Below are 19,444 nucleotides of genomic sequence, written 5' to 3' on the forward strand. Positions count from 1 at the left end.
AGTAATATGCTCAGGAGCTTCTGCAGCACAAATCTAACCCAAACCGCCCCATTGTGCTTACTGGCTGTGTTCACTCCCAGCCAGCAATAACTGAGACATGCACAATTCCTTTGATGCCTCCTCACTGGATTTAATCAGAGCGGTGGATAAATAATGCAGGTCAGGTCATATACACACATCACTGTTATTTTTTTGTGTTATAGGTTATATCTGCAGGACTTTCTGTACATTTGCTTGTAATTTGAAGTCTGAACTTAACGAGCAGTTGGGGTTTTGTGATCACATGAGGCTTAGACAAATGGTGACTGCCATTAATCAGCTCCACATGCTTCAGGTCCGCCATCTCCTGAAAGACTAAAATGTCCTCTTCTGACGCATACACATTTTTCTTTTTGAGACTTTGGAGTTTTGGAAAAAGCTGAGGGATTTCAGAAGCCAAGAATCCAATTGGGGGCAGGGGGGCTAGGTGGAGATGGAGGAGATTGGGTACCCGCGATGCAACGTACGCAATCTCCTCTTTGCTCATTCCGGGAACGCAGAACGTGAGCCTGGTCACCAAAGCTGGGATAGAATTGGCGTATTCCTCTACGCGCCCACCAAATTTGATGACCAAGGTTGACAGTTGATGAAGGCGACTCAGCCATGATGCCATAGTGATCATTTTGCATGTATTCAAACAGATGGAAAAGTTTTAAAACAGAATATAATGGATTGAAACATTTTTGTGGTATTTTTAATGTTCAATATATAAATGTCAGGACAGAGTTTGAACCTGTCTATCTAGGCACACAGCAGTGATTGCTGATGTACTGTCATCTGTCCTCTTCTTCGATGCCTTGACAAATGCACGCAACCACGCTCCATCCATCCATCCATCTTCTTGACCGCTTATTCCTCAAGGGTCGTGGGGGCGCTGGAGCCTATCTCAGCTGGCTTTGGGCACGAGGCGGGGGACACGCTGGACTGGTTACCAGCCAGTCGCAGGCAATCACACTCCAACAACGACAATATACTCCAAAACGCTGACACCTGGTCGAGGTTCTCTGAAGGAAAACAAACAGTGATGACCATTACCAGAAAGACTTTTCCGGAAATACGTCACAACTCTTGGTGAATAGAGTCCATTGGAAATAAAATTCTGATTGCTTTCAAACTGAATGGACTTAAATTACTGATTAGTTTGCATACAAAATGATAGACTTGCTCATGCGCTATATACACGATTGAGTGCACGCCCCCGTCTGTGGCCGAGGGTAACAACATGGAGTCCGTGTTTTCACTTGACCAGAATATGCTTGTGTCCAAATTCAGTCGCGCAGGGAGTGACGTCATGCAGCCGACAAATTCGGCCTTCGGAGGACCCAACCTTGTGAATTTGGACACAGGCAATATCAGGCTTTGGATTTAATGGCGTCAGAGCTTCACCTAGTGGGAAAACAGAGTAAGAAAATATTAGTGAATTGGCAAAACTCCGTCTGATTATTTTTGAAAAGGGCCAACATCGGTTGACATGTAAGATATAAAAATAACATGATACATAAGTGGATCTATTGCTGCTTTATTTGAGAAATATAATTCAATAATGCTGGTCAGGTCATAGACACACATCACTGTTATTTTTTTGTATTATAGGTTAGATCTGCAGCCACACTCCAAAATGTCTTCTGTACATTTGCTTGTAATTTTCAGTCTGAACTTAACGAGCATTTGGAGTTTTGCAATCACATTAAGCTTCGATAAGTCAGGACCGCCATTAATCAGCTCCACATGCCTCAGGTCCGCCATCTTCTGAAAGCCTAAAATGTCCTCTTCTGACGCATACACATTTCTCATTTTGAGACTTTGGAGTTTTGGAAAGAGTTGAGGGATTTGAGCAGCGAGTAATCCCGTTATGGACCAGGGGGCTAGGTAGAGATAGAGGAGATTGGGTACCCGCGATGCAACAGACGCAATCTCCTCTTTGCTTAGTCTGTGAACGCAGAGCGTGAGCCTGCTCACTGAAGCTGGGATAGAATTGGCATATTTCTTTACACACCCACCAGATTTGATGACCAACGTTGACAGTTGATGGAGGCGTCTCAGCCATGATGTCAGGTTCTCACTGAAAAAACGTGACGGAACGCTGTGAAAAAAGTACCTGTCGATGAGAACCAGTGTCTGCAAGTTCAGCAGTAGATCCGCTAGTCTAATTGATACCGAATTATCCAAGTGAATGAGTTCCAAACTGGATAGTGGATGTTTCGCCTCCACTTGGAAAGTTGAAAGGACATTTGTTGGGGTCACATGGCACCCACAAGCGACTGACAAATGCTTCAGCCGAGGAAGGCAGCAAAGTATTGATGGAATCGTCATTACACAATGGTTACTATCCCAAAATTCATGAAACACGAAAGATGTCAGATTCCTAAAGGCTGTGAGAGCAGCAAAAAAGTGGTTTATGGCTCTCAAGGAAAACTTCCCTTGACAGATGCTCAGATGCGTCAGCTTCTCCGCTTCACACACTGTGGAGACGTTCAGCAAAAGAGAATCGGAACTGTATCTCACAGCCAGATGCGTTAGTTGGGCAAAGTTCTTCAAATAGCGCAAAATCTTTTCAGAGCTTTGATCCACGATCACTTTTGTGACAGACGGGAGGCCACGAGATAACTGCTCCCAGTCCTTCTCTCTGGTGCTTCTCACGACCACCTGGTTGACTTTTCTTAGGCGCAGCGTCTCCCAGAACCGACAAGTGTAAGAAGCTTTAGGGAAAGACAGAACTATAGTCCAGTATTTCCACAGCAATCCGCAGTCAACAAGTTCCTTGAAGTACTTGCAAGTCACCCGGACGTTGTGCTTGTCTGCCACGTCGAGATATCCCAGTATTTGCACCCACATTTCTCGTGGAAGTTGGTGTTGCAGCATTATTAGGTTGGCGAATTAAATCTCTTGATCAATTTACCGATTTATTGGTAGACACGTGAAATACCGCTCAATCTGCTACCACGCGTTTCGTTTACATGAACTTCTTCCTCTTCTTCTTTAGTAGTTTATTTGGCGAGTGGCAAACTTGGCAAACCAACGTCAGGCGCATTACCGCCACCTACCAGACTGTCGTGTAGAGCAGTAGAAAGAAAGCAAATAAAACTTTATAAAATAAATAATTTTTAATCATTTCTTTTTTAAAATTTCTACTATATTTTGTTATCATTATGTTTTGTTTTGTACTTTAAATTTTTGTTCCGTCTCAAAGCTTGCTTTCTTTCCGCCTTATATATGATTGACATTTGCATTGCCCAATAGTTGTCATGGTACGCCCACAAGTCCAACGCGATTGGTCAAACACTTTTCTATAAGAACTGTTTCTGTCTTTCCGCTTCCTCTTTCTTTCACGCGACCCTCAGACGCGGTGAGTCTCGTCTTGCTGACTGTAAAGCCACCGTGGGAAAAAAATGACAAGTTTCAGATGTTGACAAACAAGCGGAATTTGTCGTCTGCTTTCAACAGTTTGAGCGTATTTGCGCATTTAGACTGAATGTTTCGTTGTACGGCTCCAGGTAGTTAGGCCTGTTGGGCACCGCTAGCTGGCTAACCATAGTGAGTGTAGGTAGTGGTGTTAGCAGTTTAGCACGTGTCACGTTGGTTATCCAACCATTTTCGGAACCGCTTATCCTCGCTTTTGATTTTTAATAACTATTTTTTTAACCGAACACAAGTACGCATTTACGTTCGAATGCAGAATATCATCACTTGCTAATGACATTACGCTTGTTGTTGTGATGAAAATTTCATTAAGAATATTCGTTCAACAAACTTCTTATAAATCGCGCCAGTTTTACTCAAAACAGTTTAATATAATTCAAGACTGACATTTTGCAGTCTTGCCACATTAAATGTAGCTTGCAACGTGAAAGAAGTACTTAAGACGAAAATAGTTTGGTGCATATAAAAAATGCTGTTAAAAGTGATTAACTCATTCACTGCCTTTGACAAGTATACTTGTCAATTGTATTTTTTAGAGCGGTGCTAAATGGGGGCGAATCTGAGCATGCTCCACTGTAAATATCAAACTTGGAAACAACTTTACTGATGCCCAACCACCGGTAGATGACATCATAGCCCCATTTTATAGGAAATAAACACAGTTTCAGAGTCCATGGGAGAAATGGCTGTATTTTGGCAAACCTACATTTTTCTGCTGTCAATTATAAAAGAACGGGACGGGACAAAAAGTAGGGAGTCTATTCTGTTATTTGGTAGATTCGGTTTATATATAATTATTGAATGGAATATCACGTGAGTATTGGAAATGTAAAAATTTTCTATAATGACTGGCAGTGAATGAGTTAAAATGAAATCCAAGTTTCAAAACAACTGTTTGTTTTTTTTGCTGCAGGTACTACCTTGTCTTTAAAACAGCTCTTTAGCGAATCCTTGGCAGCACTGCAAAGATGCCCAGGGAAGACAGGGCCACGTGGAAGTCCAACTATTTTCTAAAAATCATCGTAGGTATCCACCAGCAAGCTTTTATAATCTTAGTGTTCCTTATTTTAATGTCGTCTTCATTGCCGAATGTCAAATATTTGTCTAGCAACTCTTGGATGACTATCCAAAATGCTTCATCGTGGGAGCAGACAACGTGGGCTCCAAGCAGATGCAGACCATCCGTTGTTCTCTGCGTGGCAAAGCTGTGGTGCTGATGGGTAAAAACACCATGATGCGCAAGGCTATTCGTGGCCACCTGGAGAACAACCCTGCTTTGGAGAAGTGAGTTTTTACCACTTTTGAAATATCAGTTGCAGGAAAGTTACAGTACAGCTTGTGTGGTGCTGTGTTGTCGTTCCCCCTGCAAACAGTAAAATGTTTCCAAGCTATCCCTGTTTGTCCAAACCCCCTGACAGCCAGGGACGCAAGGTTTCAGACATGTTTTTTGTCGGTGTGTAAACGCTTCTTACATTGGCACTTTGACGACAGTCTGGTTTTTACAGGCTCCTGCCCCACATTAAAGGAAATGTGGGTTTTGTCTTCACCAAGGAAGATCTGACAGAGGTCAGGGACCTGTTGGTGGCCAACAAGGTAATTAATACACAGATGCTTGTACATACTAAATGGTACATATTGTATGTTGAATGAATTTGTAAACTGTTTAGATTTTATGTTTTTCTGAAATGAGAAATAGGACACGTTTTGGATCTAGTACGCAGGATAGGTTACAATGCAGCTTGTTTGGTGCTGTGTTGTCGTTCCCCCTGCAAACAATAACGTGTTTCCAGCTATCCCTGTCTGTCCAAACCTGCTGACAGCCAAGGGACGCAAGGTTTCGGACATTTAATTTAAGTAGTAGTTGTGCTGTTGTCAAAAATAACCCCGAGTGCCCTTTCTGCAATGATTCAGGTGCCAGCTGCTGCCCGAGCTGGAGCCATTGCCCCCTGTGATGTGACAGTGCCTGCCCAGAATACTGGTCTAGGTCCTGAGAAGACCTCCTTCTTCCAGGCTCTGGGCATTACCACCAAGATTTCTAGGGGTACCATTGAAATTTTGGTACGATTTAAGGCAGCTTTCTTTTACATAACACATTTCTTAAAATGTTAACTCATGTGCTTCACATAACTGTACATTAAAAGTAGAGAAATAAAAAAATAGCTTAAATATGAAAACCATACAGTGCAAACAAATAAATTGGAACTAACCATTCTGTTTCCGTCAGAGTGATGTTGGTCTGATCAAGACTGGTGACAAGGTTGGCGCCAGCGAGGCCACACTGCTCAACATGCTGAACATCTCCCCCTTCTCTTACGGACTCATTATCCAACAAGTGTATGACAATGGCAGCGTCTACAGTCCTGATGTGCTTGACATCACCGAGGCCTCTCTGCATGCCAGGTTCCTGGAGGTGAGAGGAAACGGTTGTGCCAGCCTGAGTATTCTAAGATTAGTCTGTTTGGTGTAAAATAGTTTACATTGTCTCTATAGGGTGTGAGGAACATCGCCAGTGTCTCTCTTGAGATTGGCTATCCCACTCTTGCTTCTGTGCCCCACACTGTCATCAATGGCTACAAGAGGGTCCTTGCCATCGCTGTGCAGACGGACTACTCTTTCCCCCTGGCAGACAAGGTTTGTATTTGAAAAGTGTAGCAGTGATGCAAATGTGCAATGGGTGTATTTTTATTTTGATGCTGCTTATATCAATATTAATGGTGAGTTGTTTTATTTGTCACAGGTCAAAGCCTTCCTTGCTGACCCATCTGCCTTTGCTGCAGTGGCAGCACCAGCTGCAGCTGAGACCGCAGCAGCTCCAGCTGCAGCTAAGGAGGAAGTCAAGGAGGAGTCTGAGGAATCCGACGATGACATGGGGTTCGGGCTGTTTGACTAAGACTACAACTACAGTGAATCGACATCACGATTTCAATAAAATGTCAAACATTGAGTGAAGTCTTTGTCACTGGCATGCACATGCTTTGGCACTTAAAGTAAATTGTGCTCAACTGTTTTAAACTCCGTATTAAGTGATAGTGTGTAGACATGTTCATTATTTGTAAAACCTCCACTGTTGCATTAATAGTTTTAACTTTTATTTTTATTTTTTTAAATCACTAATTACATAAGTTGCTCTGCCATCTTTCTGCTACGGATACCCATAGGAGAACTTGGCAAACCTAGTAATTGGTGGAGACTTGCAGTGCGGTCTCCCTGAGGCACTGTGTGTGGGTGTGCTTCGAAACGCTCGAGTTTTGAACTTAGGTCATTGCATTCCCTTAATTTACCACTAGATGGCACTGAGTTCTACACACTTCAAGGCAGGGCTCCACTTTTTATGAATACATTTAGATTTTAGAGGGTGGGGCCTTGCAAATACATTTACATGTTCGCTAACTGATAAATGGGTTGACGTGTGGAACAGAAGTAAGTCGGCAACAAATATTTCAAGTACACAAGTATGTGTGTGTGTGTATATATATATTTTTTTTTTAATTCAGAAAATTTACTGGTAAAGTGCAGGTGAAAGATTTTAGGCGGCAAAACGCAAATGCCACCATTAGGACCACAATGGTCAATACGCTGCCTATGAATTCTAACGAAGAGCAGCGAAATCAACTGCCTAAAAGGAGTTTGAGCTTGTAAGGTGAAGTACGCACGTTTGTCACACCTGTCCAATGAACCTCACTAAGGTCCAGAAGCTATATAAAATACATTGTTACCACGTAAACTAACATGAAAATGATGGAAACTACTGCGAAAATGCTGTAAAATAAATGTCTTTTAATTTGAAGCCGCACGCCGGAAGTGATGCTAGCACGCATTGCTGTGGTTGCGCAGTACAGATGCGCAGCAGCAAAGGGGGAAACGTCCAGTATGGCTGAGGTACGACATTTTGGTATATATTTTTGTGTAGGAAAAACCTTAGGCTTAGGTGTCTTGGCAAGTGAACAACATAAATACGGTTACCCATTGTTTGTTATGGCAACAACGAACTTTAACTGTAGTCTATTTAACAACGACCAAGCAGCGACACAAAATGTAAGCTAAGGTTTATTAGCAAGGGTGAGGTGTCAAATCACAATTAGTGTACCAACGATTTTGTTTTGCTACAATCATGTAGTTGAACAAACAAGATCCTTCAGCTATTATTAAGTTATTGTACACATAAAAACACCGATGACGTTTATGAGAAAGTGATTTGTGTGGAAAATGAAATAAATTGTGATTTTTTTTTTTGTGAAGACTCACAGTTTACAGGAGCTCCAGCAGCCCGTTGTCAGCACCAAGGTTTTCATCCAGAGGGACTACAGCTCAGGAACTCTTTGCAAGTTCCAGAACAAGTTCCCCACAGAACTCGAATCTAGAGTACGTGATTGGTCCGCACACAACTTGTACGCAATCCGTACTGAATCAGTGCTCACTTTTTTTATTTTTTTTTATTTTTTAAAGCTGGATAGGCAACATTTTGAGGAGACCATTCAGACTTTAAACAACCTGTATGCCGAAGCGGAGAAGCTTGGGGGGAAATCCTACTTAGAAGGATGTCTGGCCTGCCTCACTGCCTACACCATATTCCTCTGTATGGAGACCCAGTATGAAAAGGTAAACTTGGTTCTTTTTTTGGGGGGGGGACGTGATAAACAGATGTATAGGAAGTACATAAACATAATATTATGACTATCAAGACTTGAAGCAATGCAGTGAAGAAGTCCATAAATACCTTTTCGGTGAAGGAGTCCAAGAGGTCATTTCAAATTTACACTTTTGTTCTCATAAAATTTTGGGTTTCATCTTCTATTCTCGTTTGTTCATGTACATAACTGTAATTAAGATAAATGACCACTGCTCCTCCGTGTATGTCCAGGTGTTAAAGAAGGTCGCCAAATACATTAAGGACCAGAATGAGAAGGTCTACATTCCCAGGAGCCTACTGCTGACTGACCCTATTGAGAGAGGCCTCAGAGTCGTATCCTGTGCTCATGTTGAATATTTTTTGACAAATGGCAAAATACATTTTAAATGGCATTGGAGATTGTTCTTAACTGACCATCTTTCAGGTTGAAATTACAGTCTTTGAAGACAGAAGTTTTGTCCCGACAAGTTAAGCCAAGGGTATGCTGTATTTTATGTAGTTTGTATATTATGGCCGCTGCATTTGATTATGGGAGTTTTATCGTATATCGAATGCAAAACAATTGCTTTTACTTTTTCATTGTACTTACACAATCATGTTTTTCTTGTCTGCAGACTGGTGACCAACGGATCATATGTCCAAACAGTTGTCTGCTTCTCCTGAATCAATGTATATAATAATTTCTTGCTCAGTTTTTTTTTATTTTTATTTTTATTTTTTTATTTATATACTGTATATTCCTCTGACTGCCTCTATTTCTTTGTACACGTGGTGACTGTCTTATTGTACACAAGGTGATGTATTAGCTGATCAGGACCAGGCCTTCAAAATTGTGCCATTGTTGAGCATTAACTGCTATTCCTTGAAGAATTGGACCAGTGTTTTGTGTTTAACATCTAGTTGGTCAGAGTTGCTGTGAAATCCGAGGCGTGATGAAGTAGTTTGTAATCGGGAACTGTGTTAATGTTTAAACTGGAATATTTTTTTATTAATCCTAATTTGATATTTTTACAGTTTTATAAGGCGTCCATTAGAAGTGTGACTCTTCAATTGTCTGAGACTATTTTAAGCTGTTATTGTGAATGTTTGTTTTTATGACCACCACCGAACCACTCCACATTCCACACATGCTTACTATTGTGGGGGTGTACCTTTCTTATTAACCACATTTATTTCATTTATTTAAGTATGGGTTACCCAAACTTTTTTAGCTGGAGATCCAACACAGAACGTCGTTCTTCTTTCTACCTACTTACTACATACATGCATTGAAATTTATTTCACATGCGTAACATTAAAAACGTTTAAAAAACGTGTTAAAAAATGTTTTGCTAGATTATGATTGAAATGCCATTTTACTTTTTTTGATGGCAAATTAATAGAAATTGATGTGAGAGCCAGAGTAGTTTGGGAAACCTTGATCTAAGTAAATGTTTTCTTGTTAACCCATATATCTCACGTGATTAGTCGGTTAAGCAGTTATTGAATGTTTCTTTATTAATAAACAGTACATGTACACGTAGTGAGCATTTTAATTGTGTTTTAGTATTCCATGTAGAGATAATATGTTTGTCTTTGTGTTTTAGTATTCCATGTAGAGATAATATGTTTGTCTTTGTTAACTGCAAGAACAAGACACAATACACAAAATAATTTCATCCTGGAGGTATGATATATACACGAATGAGACTCTGATAGTACGGTAATCGTGTAACTAATCATTGGGGTTCTTCAACATGTGACGAAACGTCGCCTTTTTCCTTCCACGTCGCATGAATTTTGGCTGCTCTCGGCACCCGTCAGTCCCGTAACTGCAGTAAAAGATCCAACCGGCGAATGTCATGGAACTAAAATGCACTTCTGCTACACACTCAACTGCTCTAACGTTTTAAATTAACCACGTTTACGATTTGACGCAATATAATTGTTCGAAAGTTACGTTTAACACTAGTAATGTGTTACACGCTTCCTTTTAGAGTATCTCGTACCGTTTGCTCGTCGAGTTGCTAGCTTAACACGCTTTCAGCTCTGTCATTTTGTTGTTTTTGGCTCTTTCTTTTGAGCTGGCTCAAAAACAAATTCATTACGTTCTCTGGCCACACTGGCGTTCCCCTGCTACGACGGAGTTTACCTCCCAAAGGAAGAAAATGCATTTATGCACCAGGTCTTGGATGAGCTGGAAACATATCAGAAGAGCCCCAAAAGGTAATGGCAGTTTTGATTGCGCGTTGGAATTTGAATATTTATAAAATGGCACAATATCCTTTACATACACTTTGTGTGCGTGTGTGTGTGTGTGTGTGTGTGTGTGTGTGTGTGTGTGTGTGTGTGTGTGTGTGTGTGTGTGTATGCGTGAATGAATATCTTTACATGACAAATAAATAATGAATACAAGTAGCATACTAGCCAACAAATACTGTTGCCGAATAATGAATGGTAACTGTTTAGTGTCTTGTCAAAAAGCTTACTGATACTTGTCTGACTTCTGCTGACTCTTCTATGTACCGCCAGTGTTCTCCTGTTCCCACCTTTGCCCAGCAGACTACGATACCTGATCCATAAGACCATCGAGAACCTGCCGGATCTCAGCACCTTCTCTGTGGGGGAGAGCTGGTGTCGCCAGGTGGTGGTTTGCCCCTCGGACCTCAGGTGGTATATCGCATCGAGTGTGAACAAAAAAAACAAACTATTTATCTTATTCTTTCCCACTTTTTAATTACATTTCAAGCCAGAAACCCCAAAATGTAGTCAGCGTATAAATAATTCATTTTGACTTTGAGTGTTTTCTTTTTTTACTCCAGTATAATTAAAGACATTTGTTTTGTCGAGGCAGGGCACAGGAAGAAGACACTGATGCAGAGAGCAACTGCAGCCTGGATGAAGAACCCACTAAAAGTGCTGAAAGTCAGTCTTCCACCTCAACTCGAGTCAGAGCACCGAGGAGGCCAGACAAGGCACTTTACACCCCGAGAGCTGCACGGCAAAGTCTCCAAAGCGTAAACTCGCAGTCAGAAGTATCCCAAGGAGTCCAAGAGTCAACAACTTTAGCCATCATCACCAGTCCATCAAACTCCTCTTCCTCATCTGAGGGAAATTCGTCACTCAAATTAAAAGAAGAATCCCTTCCCTTTGCAGCAGATGGTGCCCTTGTAGATGGCACATTAACAGAAGGGATGGCTCATTTGAGCCTTGATAAGGATGACGTTGCACTTTCCAGCCTGAGTGAATTGAGCCTGGAGGATGACGAGAACAAATCTGCCACATGTGATCTGACTGAACAGGTTGGACCACCCGTAATGCTTTTGGTGACCTTCCTCGAATGTGATTTTGTGCATTCGCCCCCTCAGATCAAGACACGCCTGCAAGAAGGTGCAACTTTCACTGTGCAGCATGTGTACAATGACTACTCCGTTTACGAGAATGTGCTCATCACGCCTGATGACTTTGGCCACGTTATCGAGATCTACGACTTCCCTGCCGTATTCAAAACGGATGATCTCTTGGACGCCTTCGTTGAGTACAGGTAGGCATCCTTCACCTCTTCTTAAGTCTGTACTAGTGAGATAGGCCTAATTTAACGCAGTATTTTCCTGTTTCTATCAGCGATGATGGAATGAAGATCAAGTGGGTGGACAACACACACGCCTTGGGAATTTTTGCCACTCAAACGGCAGGTGAGATCAACAGTATGGTGATATGACACTGTAGGAAATTGAAATATTAGCTAGCTTTGGCTAAAAATAGAAACAGAAATAGAAATTTCCTATGAGAAAACAAAAACACACTTTAGCTAAAGCTATAATTAAGATGTGCGTGTAACTCTACTGATTTTGTGGAAGTGGCTATCTTAAGAAAAACTGTAATCAAATAATAAAAAAAAAAAAGTTTGTCTGTGTGTGTGTATATAATGCAGCACTGCATGCCCTCTCCATCTGCCACCCTCTGCTGAAGACTCGAACACTAGCTGAAGGCAGTAAAAAGGCCAAAGGAAAGGCCATTCGACGAGCAGGTCAAATTCGTCTAACTTCCTTATCAATAAAGTTTCCAAGATACATTCGTCTTTTCAAACGCTTCACCATTTCCTCCTCATGAAGTGGAAGCCGAATGATTGACGAAGCAGCTGACTGTGTCGTGCAGAGTTCATCCAGCCGGTGAAGGAGCGTCCGAAGACAGACAGTGCTGTCGCTAGGAGGATGGTGACCCGAGCTCTGGGCCTGAATGGACGAGGACGTGGACGAGCTCGTGGACGGGGACGAGCGCAGTGCTTCTGACCGAAAGTGTTTGCAAAATACAGGTGAAGAAACCATACAAAGCCAGAACAGTCACATGCAACAAAGAAATATATCCAAGCAAATTTAAAAACAAACATTTGAATGCTAATACATAATAAAATAAACAGGTTTCCACTTATAGTACAAAAAAGTATGCCGCAATTGTGTTTCAGTAAAGCACATATTGTCACTGTCCAATGAGAAAGAATGTAAAGAATGCATCTCCCCAAACCAACAAGAACAATAACATTTTGGTGAAGACACAATTTTGATTTAAAACAAGATTGAAGACCGCAAAACTGCTGTCAAGTGGAGACTGTAGCAACTAAGCTCTGTGACACGTTGAATAAAATTACATTTTAAGCAACGGCTCATTATTTTATACTGAAACAAGATTATGTCAAGGCACTTTTGTTATTGTGGCATCGCTAATTTTCATTAATTTATACTACAACATCCAGAGCTCAACACAGCAACAGGGTAAACTAAAGTTAGTGCACTGTATGTGCATTTGTATATATATTTTTTTGTAGTTTATAGCCTTTTTTTGTCTATTTTGTACTAATGCACATTTTGTACTAATGTGCAGAGAGCTAACTGGTTGATACTGTTGATATATGCTATCTACATTTGACTGATGGATGTCACCCATTTAGAACCTGGGAGAAAACATGAACATGCTTTATTGTTTGTTGCATGTGACATGCTGTAGAATTGTGAAATATGTAAGTAACTTGTCACTTAAATAAATAAAGGAAGTGTAGGTACACAAGTTTGTACCTACTGTGAAATACAGAGGCGACTTTGTTACTGTATGTTCTGGGGGGGGACTATAAAATGTCTAAAAGCAAAAGAAGAAATCCCGAAAATTACCATATTATGTACATAAAATTGCCAATAAGTTCTTTTTTTTTTATGGCAGAAAAGAAAACTTTATTAAGTAAATATAAAATGTCAAAAAAAAAAAAAGAAATCCCCAAAATATCCACAAAATTGCCGAAAACTGTGAGAAAATTAATAACAAAAGGGCAGAAAGAAATCTAAAAAATGGCAATAAAATGTCCAAAAAAGAAGAGAGGCAGAAAATTACCATATGTTCATAAAATTGCCAAAAAATATCATAAATTTGACAGAAAGACAGAAAACTTTCAAGATGTATGAAAAACTAAATAAAAAATACATACACACACACACAAAAATCCCAAAACGGAAAATGAAAGGTAGAAGAAATTGAGTCTTAAAATATTGGATGCTGCATACTTTCTGTTATGGTGCAGCTTTAATTATTTTGGGCCCTCAGTACAGTAGAACTGTTTTGTTCATCATAATGTTCATAAGTTTTGCGGCTTCAGACAGTTTTTTTTTATTTCATTTTATTTTTTTATTTATTTGGCCTGAAAGGGCTCTTTTGACAGGAAAGGTAACGGTTGCCGACCCCTGTACTATACTGTTACAAAAATAAATCTATATCTATTTTAGATGTAGTCTATATTCTGTTTTATTGCTTTCTTACGACAGGATTAATGTTACCATCATCTCTATCTTTGTGTTCCTGTGAGTTTGTCTTCTTGCTTAGCATTCAACACCCCTATAATCACAGAAACCGGGTTGTGCTTTCACCATCGACCTTTATTACAGAGAATGTCGTGCATTTACACATTTCAATCCAATCCGTTAGGCAGCTCGTGACTGACACCCTTATAAAATGAAGAGAATTAGTCACATTTACAAAATGACAACAAAAAAAGGCATTTTTCACACAGACACATTTGAGGCTTCGTCATGGTCGCTGACAGCAATAATTCAACGGAAGATGAAGTGATAATGGAGCGCATGTGTAAGCGAAAAGCATAAAGTCAATAAATAAAACCTTTTCAAAGGTGAGGTCAAGTATTTGGAATTCACACTCCTCGGCAGAAGACACAAATACTTTAAATTGCGTCCTGTTAAAGTCCTAAAAGAAAATCCAATAGCAATATGTTGCATTTCCTTTTGCTACTTTGTTCATGTAGATTGTCAAATAAAATCAAAGTAAAACAATGTTGAAGCAAAGTGATGCATTCGTTTGTTTCCCCTGACGTTAAAAAACTTTAAATACATGGTGTAGCACCAAAATGTTTTTCTTGTACAAAATGGAGCTGAAAGTTTCTTGTACTGACCATTCAAATGTAATTATTGGCACATTTCATTTACAAAAATATTTGGCTACAATGTTCCCTGACAGTCATCAAAAAGCACCACATACAAAAATGTACAAAGACACCACAAAGTAAGAGCTGTACTGCATGTGGCGTATAGGTTGAATAATTTACTGGATCATTTTCCTCACAGTCAGTTTGAAGAAATATGGCTGCTTTTTACCACACCGTCAGCTTATCAACAACAAAACAGGATTTTATAGACACATTTTTGACAAAGGGTCTTTCTTTGAACTTGCGAATGGGATACTACATGTACTCGGCGTCCCACGTCCTTCTTTAGTGGTTGTGAAACACTCCAATCTGAGCGCTTCATGAATGTCCGTCCATCTGTCTTTCTGTCCGTCTACCTGTGTGAAAGCTGATTGGTCAGCAGTCCGGGAAATATTTCTTCGCTGTCGGAACTCCGTGAGCCACCTGCGAATCCGTAAACATTGGCAATGAATCGTCGTCATTGTCGTCGTCACCTTGATGTGAGTAAGAGCTCACCTATTTGACAGTTGTACATCCACACACGATTTCCGTCGTAGCGGCTGCGGCACTTCATGATGTTGTTGGTGTAGTCGGATTCTGCGACCTCGTAGTTTGGGTTGATCACAACCTGGAATAATGCGTATGTTGTATTGTGGGAGATATATAAATGGGGATATCATGATGCAAGTTTTTTTTTTTTTTTTTTTTTTGGTGCGCTCATCCTTACCTGGAGGATGTAGTCACCAGGTGGAACGTCTGTGATGTCGATCCACTGGCAGTCAATGTCATGCCTGTACGTGTCCGAGCAGCCCACCGTGATGCCCTGCGCTCCGAAGTTGGCACATTCATATTTCTTCTCAATGCCTGTCAGAGTTGAGATCAGTGTCATTCATCATAATTATTAACTTGATATTGTATGAGTGGATGAAGGGATATTTCATTGGCTCAATTGGGTGGGCGGGCTTGTATCATCATGTAAATGCAACATGCTAATGAAGTATGATTACAGACCAGTCTGTCTAAATTCAAACTGGTGTCTTGAACATTGCAATGGTTTCCTCTGTTGTCACCAGATCTCATTGTATTGATTGACATCATCTGTTTGTTTATTAGTGACAGGGACGGGCGAGTACCAATACTGGGTGCCGGTATCAGGGTTTTGCAGCTATTTAAAAAAAATAAAAATCTGACATCAATAAATCTGGCGACTCATTATAATTTGAATAAATAAAATGGCCTGGGGTCCACGAGTTCCCAAATGTTCCAAATACCAATTATTGCTCTGAATTTGAAAAGAAAAATGTAGTGTTTCTGTCATCAACGTCCAACATGAAACATTAATGACACCTAGTGGCAGAAAACTACCTCAACACAAATTTACGACTCAGTTTCACTCCTTTTAACAGTAACTGTCAACTGTAAACTTTATGAATTACTATAAAATTACTGTCTCAAACTAGTGCTGTCAAAGTTAAAGCATTAACTCATTGATTAATCACAAAAATGTATCGTATTAACGTAGATAAATCACTCTATTGATTTTGACCGCAGATAATCCTTTAGCTTGACTGCAGATGGTTACGTTCAAGGTAGCACAGATTGTGTTTGAGTGATAAACATAACTATGTGCATTTAAGTAAAGCATTTAATAAATGCTTGAGTATGATATTCACAATATTTGTTTATGTCAAACTATTGGGGTCATTATTTTTTTCCATTTTAAGTTATGCAAGTAATTAACTGATTAGGAAAAGAGGATGAGAATGTGCATGGAGTTGATCAAAAAATTTTTGAAAATGTCATCAGAATTAACACATAACAGGTGCTCTTAAAATTTGGCTAGCAAAAAAATGTTGATAAAAAGCCTTTTTGATGAAGCGATTAATTGTGATTAATCTGATTTAAAAATGTAATCGTTGGACAGCTCTACAATAAACTAGATGATACAACCACATTTGAATTTGGTAACCAGATTTGTCCAATTTTACGTTAATTAACAAGAGTATGAAAAACTGTAAAATATGTTTTATTGTACGTTTGAAATAGATATAATGTGCGATTAATTTACGATTAACCATGAGTTAACTATGGAAATTATGTAATTATAATTGTAATTGACTGACAGTTGTAAAATATAAACAGCACAGTATGTGTGTGTGTACTGTAAATGCAGTACAACATGGGCATTAAGTTAGTTTTAAGTTGCATTTAAAAAAAAAACGGCATTAAAAAGCATGAAAAAGATTTGATGATACCTGCAGAAACCCTTTTAACTCATATTCCACAATATTAATCAGAATACCTGGTTGGAGACTAGTGGTAGCACACAGAAAATTATTGAAATGAAAATATTTGGCTTCCCTTTTACTGAAGCTTGAAACAACAAGCGGATGTTACCTTCTGCACAACGCGTGTCCTCCAGACAGAAGCTGGCTTTGTGACCCTCTGCCACTTTTGTCCCATTCACATTCATCAAGTCATAGTGGGTGAACACCTCCATGCTGTGGAAATGCCTGGCGGCAAGAAAGCGCGTCAGATGACTCCGTGAGTCAGCCGCGAACGGCAACTCGTGTTACGGCCTCACCTGTGGCATTCATGCCAGGTCCAGGATTGATGCCCCGCCCGCGGCCTGAAGTCCGTCTGGCCGTTGTTGTGGATCTGAGAGGAGAAGCGCAGCAGGCGGCGGTACGAGTTGGCGTCGGCCTTGTCGGCGCTGCTGGACAGACATTTCTCTTCCTGGGCGCACTGCAGGGCGTACATCGGTCTGTCCTCCAGGTACGCCGTGTGCTCCACTTCCTGGGCGTTCAGGACCAGGTCAGGGGCCGCTGGATGGGATGCACACATTGGCATTTAGAATCATGTGTGGGTTATAGAATACATTCAACCAGGTTTGATCATTAGGATGTATGAGCCGTCCTTACTCAGCGTACACGCCACCCCGGCGGCAAAGCGTCCACCCCCTTTAGGACATTGAATATGTTTCCCGTGATGCAGGCACTGATCTAGAGACAGCTCGGTGCCAGAACATCTTACGCCACTCATCACAATCGTATCACTTGTTGTATCGCCTTGCCAGTACCAGGTTTCCTGGTAACAGAGAAGCACACAAAAATACACAAGTTGACATAAGAATTGCTGGCCAAAGCAGCAATATGGATTTGACATAGCATTAACAGCCTTATAAAGCCTGAACCATGAAATATATCTTTGTAAATAGAGTTTTTGTTGATTCTTCTTCATCACCTTCCGCATGACTTTTGATTTGTTATATATATTTGATACATTTATAACTGTCAAAAATATATCAAACATTCGTATTTACAAAAAAATCAGAAGTAAAATTCCCCACTATTAATAAGTATCGGTGTGCAATGTCGCCATGGAAAAGCCATCAGCTGGGTGTTACTGCCCTCTAATGGATTACCCGTGCAATGCATGTGTCAGATCATATACCGCATGTCAGGGCTTTAATAGGGAAAAAATATACTCGTGAAATAGAGGGCTCAAAATGTCTTGTATTTAATATGGCATGTTTGGATTTGTAGGGCTAAAAGCTTCAAATTCATTTTGGAGAAACTGGCTTAATATTAAATGGCGACATATGACACAATAAAGCCTGACTCACCTGGAGCCAGACTATATCTTTTTTTTTTCAAATGACTCATGCGTGGAAACATTTCAAACCTTACCATTATCTCACTGAAAAATGATCTTCCATGAGGCAAAGCTAATCACAAAGTATAGGATGCGTGGCGAGAGCGGGGGGATACGTTGCCCCTAGAGTGCTGACTGGGCCTCTTTCCACGACCACACGGCAAGCGCCTTAACGTCAAACTTTCCGACATGAGGAGTTACGACGCAGAATGCCTGATGGAAAAGAAATCTCGTTTTGCACGTGAGTTAAGGAATAGGACCAGGCGTGCTGTATAGCATCTCAGCGGTCCTTTGCTGTCATTTGTTCCATGGTGTGCACATGCTGTGGCATTTAAAGCCCAGACAGCCAAAATTGAGTATTATTACCACCATCAGGCAAGTGGTGTTGCTTTGATGGCAGTTTGTTGCCTTGTTTATCAAGCTGAGTCAATTGGACACATTTTGAACTACTGTATTGTTTAAAATTCAAACTTGAGCTAACACTACTGTATACAGCACCACGTCTCACTCACTTTGCTTACAATGTACCTATGGCCCAATATTAAATTCTGGCAGTATGATAAATAAATAAATAAATAAATAGTAATAATAATAAATAATGTATTATTGTTATAATTATTATTATATTATTTTATTATAGATTTTTTTAGTTATTATTAATTATTATTTATATTATATTTATTTACGTTATATTTAATTATATATATATATATTATAATGATAATATCAAAAATAATAAAAAGTAAAATGCTAAAATATGATAACCATGATAAAAAAAATATTACCGTAAAAGTATTAAAAATTACAGTTCTTCCAAAACAACCTTTTTTTCCCAATTATTATTATTATTTTTAAACAACATACAGAATATCTAGCACAGACGAAACATTTACTATGCTGTGTTTAAAAAATATATATATATATATTTACATTCTTCTACTCATGTGTCCTTGGGGCTAACGAGAACCGGCTGGCACCTTTTTTTTTTGTCTTTTTTTTTTTTTTTTGTCTGCATTAACCAACAGAGCAAAAACGGCCTCATATCTTTTGTCTTGCTCCCACCTCCCCTCTCTGCTCGCAGAGAAGTTGGGAGTTAATTGGCGACAGTTAACATCAAATAGGCTGCTCGTTTACTCACCTCTGCAAGCAGCCTATCATATTTTGACCTTTTGAGGCGTCATGCTTACCGGTGACAACCAGTATTAGCGGTACTGAAACCATAACTTTTTAAAACCATGGTAAACTGTCGTCGTCACCGT

At 40.0% G+C, this 19,444-nt stretch overlaps 5 protein-coding genes and 1 non-coding gene across 9 annotated transcripts in view; 4 read left to right on the forward strand and 2 right to left on the reverse strand.

Annotated features, from left to right (window-relative positions):
* Positions 1-114: 114 nt before the first annotated feature.
* On the reverse strand, positions 115-3,098 carry LOC144023844 (uncharacterized). 2 transcript variants are annotated; one of them, XM_077529756.1, is made up of 2 exons: positions 2,040-3,098; positions 115-1,043 (listed from the first exon to the last, which is right to left on the reverse strand). In XM_077529756.1, the coding sequence occupies exons 1-2, from the start codon at positions 2,899-2,901 to the stop codon at positions 889-891; spliced, it is 1,017 nt and encodes a 338-aa protein (XP_077385882.1). In that variant the 5' UTR covers positions 2,902-3,098; the 3' UTR covers positions 115-888. The 2 variants fall into 2 exon arrangements, with proteins under 2 accessions (XP_077385882.1, XP_077385883.1); XM_077529757.1 differs by having other exon boundaries at positions 115-1,425.
* Positions 3,099-3,285: 187 nt separating this feature from the next.
* On the forward strand, positions 3,286-6,403 carry rplp0 (ribosomal protein, large, P0). Its single transcript, XM_077529758.1, has 8 exons — positions 3,286-3,385; positions 4,373-4,481; positions 4,568-4,743; positions 4,965-5,052; positions 5,371-5,517; positions 5,684-5,869; positions 5,950-6,090; positions 6,197-6,403. Exons 2-8 carry the CDS (start codon positions 4,428-4,430, stop codon positions 6,347-6,349), a joined length of 945 nt encoding a protein of 314 aa, XP_077385884.1. The 5' UTR covers positions 3,286-3,385; positions 4,373-4,427; the 3' UTR covers positions 6,350-6,403.
* Positions 4,773-4,901, forward strand: LOC144024597 (small nucleolar RNA SNORA63). The gene has a single exon (XR_013284816.1). It is a non-coding gene; the product is annotated as a small nucleolar RNA SNORA63 (small nucleolar RNA).
* Positions 6,404-7,245: 842 nt separating the features above from the next.
* LOC144024207 (golgin subfamily A member 7-like) lies at positions 7,246-9,611 on the forward strand. Of its 2 annotated transcripts, none has more exons than XM_077530351.1 (6): positions 7,246-7,338; positions 7,699-7,821; positions 7,906-8,058; positions 8,321-8,422; positions 8,514-8,568; positions 8,704-9,611. In XM_077530351.1, the coding sequence occupies exons 1-5, from the start codon at positions 7,264-7,266 to the stop codon at positions 8,559-8,561; spliced, it is 501 nt and encodes a 166-aa protein (XP_077386477.1). In that variant the 5' UTR covers positions 7,246-7,263; the 3' UTR covers positions 8,562-8,568; positions 8,704-9,611. The 2 variants fall into 2 exon arrangements, with proteins under 2 accessions (XP_077386477.1, XP_077386478.1); XM_077530352.1 differs by lacking the exon at positions 7,246-7,338 and adding an exon at positions 7,349-7,494.
* Positions 9,612-9,848: 237 nt separating this feature from the next.
* r3hcc1 (R3H domain and coiled-coil containing 1) lies at positions 9,849-13,155 on the forward strand. 2 transcript variants are annotated; one of them, XM_077530349.1, is made up of 7 exons: positions 9,849-10,294; positions 10,601-10,738; positions 10,923-11,370; positions 11,437-11,612; positions 11,693-11,763; positions 12,003-12,098; positions 12,227-13,155. In XM_077530349.1, the coding sequence occupies exons 1-7, from the start codon at positions 10,245-10,247 to the stop codon at positions 12,358-12,360; spliced, it is 1,113 nt and encodes a 370-aa protein (XP_077386475.1). In that variant the 5' UTR covers positions 9,849-10,244; the 3' UTR covers positions 12,361-13,155. The 2 variants fall into 2 exon arrangements, with proteins under 2 accessions (XP_077386475.1, XP_077386476.1); XM_077530350.1 differs by lacking the exon at positions 12,003-12,098.
* Positions 13,156-13,968: 813 nt separating this feature from the next.
* Positions 13,969-19,444, reverse strand: part of loxl2a (lysyl oxidase-like 2a) — a 30,729-nt gene continuing 25,253 nt past the window's right edge. Inside the window, exons 9-14 of the mRNA XM_077529238.1 lie at positions 17,453-17,618; positions 17,116-17,356; positions 16,929-17,044; positions 15,259-15,395; positions 15,048-15,159; positions 13,969-14,975 (exon numbers count right to left, since the gene is read on the reverse strand). Coding sequence (XP_077385364.1) covers positions 14,905-14,975; positions 15,048-15,159; positions 15,259-15,395; positions 16,929-17,044; positions 17,116-17,356; positions 17,453-17,618 — 843 coding nt within the window. The 3' untranslated portion in view covers positions 13,969-14,904. The remainder of the gene's footprint in view (positions 14,976-15,047; positions 15,160-15,258; positions 15,396-16,928; positions 17,045-17,115; positions 17,357-17,452; positions 17,619-19,444) is intronic.

Source organism: Festucalex cinctus, chromosome 8 (genome assembly GCF_051991245.1).
Source record: "Festucalex cinctus isolate MCC-2025b chromosome 8, RoL_Fcin_1.0, whole genome shotgun sequence".
NCBI classification, from domain to species: domain Eukaryota; kingdom Metazoa; phylum Chordata; class Actinopteri; order Syngnathiformes; family Syngnathidae; genus Festucalex; species Festucalex cinctus.

What these genes read in the sequence shown, in the direction of transcription:
- r3hcc1 (XM_077530349.1), top strand. Translation starts at nt 10,245, where the DNA reads ATGCACCAGGTCTTGGATGAGCTGGAAACATATCAGAAGAGCCCCAAA. An exon ending in TATCAGAAGAGCCCCAAAAG is followed by an intron (nt 10,295 to 10,600) that starts GTAATGGCAGTT and finishes ATGTACCGCCAG; the next exon opens with TGTTCTCCTGTTCCCACCTT. An exon ending in TTTTGCCACTCAAACGGCAG is followed by an intron (nt 11,764 to 12,002) that starts GTGAGATCAACA and finishes TATATAATGCAG; the next exon opens with CACTGCATGCCCTCTCCATC.
- LOC144024207 (XM_077530351.1), top strand. Translation starts at nt 7,264, where the DNA reads ATGCTAGCACGCATTGCTGTGGTTGCGCAGTACAGATGCGCAGCAGCA. An exon ending in AAACGTCCAGTATGGCTGAG is followed by an intron (nt 7,339 to 7,698) that starts GTACGACATTTT and finishes TTTTTTGTGAAG; the next exon opens with ACTCACAGTTTACAGGAGCT. An exon ending in TGGAGACCCAGTATGAAAAG is followed by an intron (nt 8,059 to 8,320) that starts GTAAACTTGGTT and finishes GTGTATGTCCAG; the next exon opens with GTGTTAAAGAAGGTCGCCAA.
- LOC144023844 (XM_077529756.1), bottom strand. Translation starts at nt 2,901, where the DNA reads ATGCTGCAACACCAACTTCCACGAGAAATGTGGGTGCAAATACTGGGA. An exon ending in AACGTTGGTCATCAAATCTG is followed by an intron (nt 1,044 to 2,039) that starts GTGGGTGTGTAA and finishes GTTTTCCTTCAG; the next exon opens with AGAACCTCGACCAGGTGTCA.
- rplp0 (XM_077529758.1), top strand. Translation starts at nt 4,428, where the DNA reads ATGCCCAGGGAAGACAGGGCCACGTGGAAGTCCAACTATTTTCTAAAA. An exon ending in ACTATTTTCTAAAAATCATC is followed by an intron (nt 4,482 to 4,567) that starts GTAGGTATCCAC and finishes ATATTTGTCTAG; the next exon opens with CAACTCTTGGATGACTATCC. An exon ending in TGCATGCCAGGTTCCTGGAG is followed by an intron (nt 5,870 to 5,949) that starts GTGAGAGGAAAC and finishes TTGTCTCTATAG; the next exon opens with GGTGTGAGGAACATCGCCAG.